Source organism: Corapipo altera, unplaced genomic scaffold (assembly GCF_003945725.1).
Source record: "Corapipo altera isolate COAL_440 unplaced genomic scaffold, ASM394572v1 61305, whole genome shotgun sequence".
NCBI classification, from domain to species: domain Eukaryota; kingdom Metazoa; phylum Chordata; class Aves; order Passeriformes; family Pipridae; genus Corapipo; species Corapipo altera.
This window is the reverse complement of record NW_020884909.1, coordinates 4,206,139-4,213,124: the sequence shown is the minus strand read 5'-3', so window position 1 is coordinate 4,213,124 and position 6,986 is coordinate 4,206,139. Positions and strand designations below refer to the sequence as shown.

The 6,986-nt window shown below is 36.6% G+C and overlaps 1 protein-coding gene across 1 annotated transcript in view; it reads right to left on the bottom strand.

Moving 5' to 3' along the window:
- Positions 1–2,924: 2,924 nt before the first annotated feature.
- SPTLC1 (serine palmitoyltransferase long chain base subunit 1) overlaps positions 2,925–6,986 on the bottom strand; it is a 30,482-nt gene continuing 26,420 nt past the window's right edge. The window contains exon 15 of the mRNA XM_027653122.1: positions 2,925–6,738. Within this exon, the coding sequence (XP_027508923.1) occupies positions 6,645–6,738 (94 nt within the window). The 3' untranslated portion in view covers positions 2,925–6,644. The remainder of the gene's footprint in view (positions 6,739–6,986) is intronic.

Genomic DNA, 6,986 nt, shown 5'->3' with positions numbered 1-6,986 from the left:
TATTACTCCTCACAAACTCTGGATAGCAGTACTCTTATCCCAGACAGAAATTGGTCCAAGATCTGAATCTTAAAGAAGCAACACCTGTATGAGTCAAATGATTTCCATTATCACATTTCATGTGCTCATACATAAAAGAACAGTAAATTCTAACTCTCAGAACATCATAATGCTCCCTTGTATTGTTCTAGGGATTCTCTCATGCTAATGATAAGACTTGGTATTTATTAGTAGCTTTAACACAAATTAAATGCTAATGTTAAATAGACTGGTTTATTTTCAAAATTTAAACAAAATACCTACACTTTTAAGGGATCGCAAATATGAAGAAAACAACCTGTGATCTCATTACTATTGTTAAAAGTTTCTCTTTCCCTGGATGACTGAACTGACAGCCTGTTAGATCACTGTAATCACTTGCTGAAGATTCCTCTGGCAAACCTACACCCCTGAAGCCAAGCTCCAAAATCACAAATTTCAGCTGTTGATACTATGGAAGATTATGTGCTTCTTTTTGCAGATCCCTAAACAAAACACATCTATGCATATGTCTTCAAAAAGCAGTTGCTTTCTAACTTGTAGGTGAAGTTTAACTACATGTGCTTCAGTGCTAAGGATGTTTTTGCATAGGGTGTCATTTATATTATACGTCTTTATTGGTATAAGAAAAACCTGATATACAAGTGAGAGGGGAAAAAAAAGGTGCATTTTCTCTCCCATATCACAGAAATATCCATTTCTATTTATTTTTACCTACCAGAAGTGCTGAAATATTTTCCTTTCATAAAAAAACATATTCTCTCTGCTGCAGAGCACTTTTCCTATTCGCCTATACTATGGGAAGGATAACAAATATCAGTTCAATGTAATAACATATATTTCCATTCCACTCATCTCTTTATAGCTGAGAGATTTCAAGTAGAGGCAGGATTTATAAAAATGAATCATTTTAGCTGACCACACCAAAATTTCTATACCAGCTGCTGAGCACATTGCTTAGACATTTGAGTGCACCCAAGTGGGAGACATCATCAACATCATTATTCAGCAGCCAAGAAAACAAGTTTGTTAATTTAAGTATTTCTGTGTGAATTCATGTAGCCTTCATGGGTACATTATGTCCTTTTCCTCCACTAGTCTCCTCAAAACAGAAACAGAAATCCCTTCACCCCTGAGTTAGCTTACTAAACTTCTGCCCTGCTGGCTGCACAAAGAATCTCTTCAGCCAAAGCAGTACACATATGCTGAAGTTCTAGGTTTTGTTTTTTCATTTTAAGGCTTGCAGTGGCCAAAACTTTTCCAAACCTTACCATTGGATGCCACCCCTTAGCCCTGCTCAAAACTGTTAGGAGGTTGTGTGTGGGTGGGTGTTTTTGCCTAGCTGTTTTCAAAAGGAATATTTTACCAATAAAATATTCCATCTGAACATAGGTAGGAATTTCATTACCATCGAGTATATTAGCAGCTACTTTAAAGGCCCCCTAAATACTCCCGTATTTTACACTTAAAGGCTGCATACAAAGGTAAAGGGTATCACAGTCTGTTTAGATTCTCTAATTAAAGTTCACATTCAGTACTGACACCAAGGCAAAACTTCACTCAGTACAAACACAATAAACACAACTGAAGGTAGCTTATTAAAAAACATCATCCTGGACAAAGTTAAAACAAAAAAATACATATTTGATCTTTCATCAATTAACTGTAGAGAACTGTAACCATTTCATTATCTTGTTATGTTTAAGAACAGAAAGAGTCCAAACCACTACAAATGACGACAGGAGTTCAAAGCCACCGCTCAGGTTATCATGAAGTGCTGGTGTTTCATCACCTTTCTTATCTTCCCAATCATCAGCCTAACTTGTTCTTATAGTAATGCGTGGAGTTTAAATTCTTCCTCTTCCACTCTCTCAACACCTACTGTGACACTGGTAACCAACAAAGGGCTTGCACCAAATGAAACCCAACTTTGATTAGTCCGAGTGCGGAAAATTATTTCCACGTTCTGAGTAACAATCACAGAACTACAAAATCAGCGAACAGCCCAGGTTGGAAGGGACCTCAAAAGATCATCTGATCCAACATTTTGTGGGAAAGGCAGCCTAAATGAAATGATCCAGCACCCTGTCCAGCCACATTTTGAAAATCTCAGGCACAATACACCTGAATCCTTCAGCCTTCCTGCACAGAGCAGGTTCTCCAGTACCTTGGTCATCTTTGTGACCCTCCTCTGGACGTTCTTCAATCTGTTCTTGTCTTCCTTGAATTGCTGGAACCAGAACAGGAGCGCAGTATGACAAGTGCTGAATAGAGTGAGACAACCACTTATTTCTGGCCTGCATAAAATGTAAGCTAACCAATGGACTATGCGTTTCAAATTCTATTTAAGCTTTTCCTTCTACTCCAGTACTTACAGGGTTTTGCCAGCTCTGAATCCCCTGTAGCACCTCGGTTACCCGAACAGCATGCAAAGTCAGGTGGTAACACCTTTAACAGCAGTGGCAAATAGAGAAAACTTATCCATAAAATATGGTAGGGAAAACTGCAGTACTTTCTTCTGTAAAGTTGTCTCAAAGCTGGGGCATATTTCCTTTGGACCCCAGCTCATTGATACATCAGAAATTCTACACTGAGTCAGAACAAAACTGTATCTGGCCTAGTGTCTAGTTTCCAACAGCAGTTTTCAATAAGTGTGTGCAACCTAAGTATTAGAAATTGGTCATGTAGAGAACTGTCCTTCCCTTGTAGGTACAATTCAGCAGATTTATTAGTTTATGTGACTTCTACTATGCATATTTTGTAACGACCTAGTACACACTGGACAAGAAACTAAAATCTGGAAAATCCATCAACAGCAAGACAGAGTAAGTCCATTATCTTATTACCACAAAAACTGCCAAAGAACATAAAAACACAAGAAGAAATGTTATCCAGACACTTCCTTTTATTAGGACACTGAAACAGTTTAATGTACAAATGCTTTGTGTTAGTTGTAAATATTTCCTCTGTTTAAGCAGCATTTACAGCTCATGTACATTTCTCCAGCCATCTTAAAATGCAAGACACTTTCGCGGTAGCAGCTTCATAAGCCAGTGATTGCCAACACTCCACAACCCTGTTTAAAATTATTAATAAAGTCCAGATGGAATGACAGAAGGGAGACAGTACACCATTCTGTGCATTGACTGGGATCGTATTTCAAAAGTGAAAAAAAAAATAAAATCAAAGTTATTCAGCCATACGCCTCTTTCTTTCTTAATACTCTCCTTACGCATTTCACCTCCTGTCCAAAAACAATGATTACTATAACAAACAGAAAAGGCATCTGTATTTTTCCCTATAAAAATCATGAACCTACACAAATAGCAATCAATTACTTTAAATATTTAAGGAAAATAGATATCTTTAAAATAAGAATATATATATATTATATATATAAAGTAGGAAAATATACGCACATCACACAGACATCTTTCTTCTGGCTAAAATACCTTCAAAGTGTAAATTCTTTCCAGTCCACCCCAGTCTCCAAATATGGCAAAAAATTGCTTTCCTCAGGAAAATTTCAGTAAATGGCCAACTTTCTACAGTTAAAATGCATTCTTTCTCAGCTACCAGATATTAATCGTCAATAAAAAAAATTAACAGCACTTATTTTGATCACTATTTATAATACCGGATTTATTACCCACTTAGCTGAAACTCTGTTCCAAATACTTGGCAAAGCAAAAGACACAAATTAATTTAAATAAAATTTGGCATCCCAATATTTATTTTCAATAGGTACTTTGAAGTTTGGGATACAGCCCTTGTGTTTGATTCATCTTTCAGCATCTTGTGGAATAGCTTTCCACTTGACCCCACTCTCATGCCTACATCTGAAGAAATGGATGGAAAAATCCCACTTCATCCAAACACAACTACAAAGCAACTAACAAAGGCTTGTTCATATATTTATCAGCCTAGAGCACTGAGAAGTTAAGCACCTTAACAGCCTTCTGATTTTTAAATGTCAGAAGTTTAACCAGAATCACCTGGTGTCTCCCTAACCCCCATCAACTCTTTTCCCCAGAGCCATCCTTCCCTTCATCTGCTTGCCATGTCAGAGACATTTATCTAAAAAGTCAAAACCAAGAGGGCCAGACATGCTTCAACTGTGCAGGGATATCCCTCTCCACCAGTAACATCTAGTAAGTGTCTTAATTTCTCACACAGACCATGCATGTAACCTGTCAGTTAAACACACGTCATAACAGTACTTTAAGGTGTTCACTTCAGTGTGATCTAAACGTTTCTTTTCTATACACTGGTAAACAACAAAAATGGACAAAGACAGTTTTACCAGTGTTTTAATGGTGGGCATGTGTTTGTCAAATGAATCAGATCATGGTATCTCTCAGCAACACTTTTTAACTTTTATTTCATCAGAACCACTTAGTTACAGCTTTGAAAACTGATAGAAATTTCACTCTGCTTCCTGCTACTACAGTTGTCATCACTTCATTTTAAAGCAAAAAAAGACCAAGAACAAAAATAATAACATGAACCCATGTATCTAAAAGTTATTTCTAGTTCTCTAAGTGCAACAAAATAGTCCACCCCATTTGCAGACAATCCAAAATAAAATGTGAAAAGTGAATATATAGATTCTGCAACCTAGGATTTCAATGCTAAATGGTGATTTGCTTACCTCCCCAGGTTTACCTTAACTCCAAAACCATTTATTATGCTGCACTGGAATCAAAGTACCTCACTTGTTCCATGCTTATACATCAAAGGTTTGAGTTTACTCGAATATGAAGGTTTCATCAATCAAATAAAAAATGGCTCACGAGCTTAAAGTATAGTGATAACTTTGAATTTCCATTTCTCTCAGTCTTTGAGGGTCTTGAGGTTGGACTGTTCTGCACTTCAGTTCCAGTCTGTAAAATGGGAATCAGCTTCATTCCACCCATTTGTTTTTCTCTTTTAAATTGTTGGCTTCTCACAGGCTTTTATTCACAGTAACAGAGAAAAACATAAATGTCAGTGAAATAGGGGTACCCTTTCACATTGGGATGAAGGCTTTTCTACATCCACAGATAATGATTTGACTATTTCAAAATAGTCAAGCAACAACCACAAAAGTGCCCCAACACAACTTTAGCTGTTGTATCTTAATGTACACAGCTGAAAGTTTTGAAAGCCAGAAACAGTCACTGTGAACTGAAGGAGGCAACGTAGTCTGTGCTTATCTGATATAGAATATTCAACAATATATGGTCGATCGTGCTACAAAATCTAATTAAGTAAAAATCTGAATCAAACATGATTAACTTTTTATTTAACAATGGTGTTTCTCAAAAACAGTCCTGCAGTCCTTGTAGCAGCAACCAAAAAGGCACGTAAGTACAAAACAACACAGATCAGGCAGAATACAAAATTTTTAGACAAGCATTCTTAGAGCAAAGTCCTGAAATACAAAGCTGTTTTTTGTTTTATAAAAAGGTACACCCTTCCTTACCAGTTTCCTTATTGATGTAATGTGTTCGTATATGTAATGTCCATCTGTACTTACTGAAAATCCTGACAGCACAGCCTCCAAACATTACTGTCAAATTACTTGGGAATTTTATGTGCGTGGATTGAGCTGTGTTTCAGTAGCATTTGCACCACCTAACCTCTCAGTAGCTGTGAGTCTTCCCTTCTAAGATATACCTGTTTAGACATAAAACTTAGCACATATCAAAGTAGTTTGACAAGCTAGTATTTAGCTGCTGTTTCAAAATCTTGGTTCATTTTTCATGTTGCCTATGACCCCTCTTCAAGACTGGTGCAAAGATCCCCTAACTGGAACACGCTACATCAGAATTACACCAGTTTCACAATTCAGAGGTTTGAGATTAGACATTTTAAAGTTAATAATATGAAAAACTTAACCCATAGTATCAAACACGCATATAATTACACATGGAATGCAGGAAGCAAATAGTATTTAATATGAATTTACTGTTTAGATAATGGAATTCTCTGGCCGGGCATTCTTAAAACCTGGCTTCCAAAAAATGGTTAAAGAAAGATATATAAACAAAAAAGAATTAAAGTTCCTCCCTCTTTAACTCAATATTGAGTTATTATTGTAACTCAATAATAAATGATATAATATAGCACAAAATTATATCCTCATGTGTTATTTTCTTCCTTTTGGCAGTGTTAGGAACAGTCTATTTTCATTTGGGAGGCAAGAAGGGATAATTCCTTGAAACTTATCTGAAGTTCCTACGTTCTGAGAAAATGCACAAAAACCAACAGATTTTATTTGGTTTTGGGGGAAACAAGATGTTCATACACATTTTTGAAAATGCTGAAGGGTCTGAAGAAATAAATTTAAAACTTTTTAGATTACACTTACAAAAGAGTCATAAATGCAACAGTGATATCCCCTTTTAAGAAATGACAGTAAACAGTAGAGTTTGAATTGGAAGAACACAGTGTCATTCACCAATTCCAAAATTCAGCGTTTTTCCCCTCACTGCATTTGTACTACTCTGGAACAATTTTGTTAGTCATGTTTCAGTGCCATCAGTGGAAGAATCTGGAAGTTGCTATGCAGTGTGAAACACTTATCCCAATAATCTGGGGAAAGAGGAACCCAAAGCAGCAGTCTAATTCAACACAGACTGCGCCGCTTCCTTAAGAAGTGATGCAGCTTTGTCCAGTTCTTGTTCTGTTTGTTCCACTGTTATCACTACTCGAATACTAGAAAAGAAAAACCAGACACACACAGTAAACTTCACTCCTAGCCTTCAGCTTTAGAATTATCTTGTGCTAATTTCAACACATTAAGGATCACCATCTCTAGGGAAATTATTATGAATTCAAATTCAACCAGAAACAAGACATGACTAAACACAAGTGGTCAGGCTACCTTTTTTGTCCACCCCTCCAGGGTCCCACCATACACACCACAGAAATCTGTTATCCTTTTTGCCTGCAGATGTGCAGCT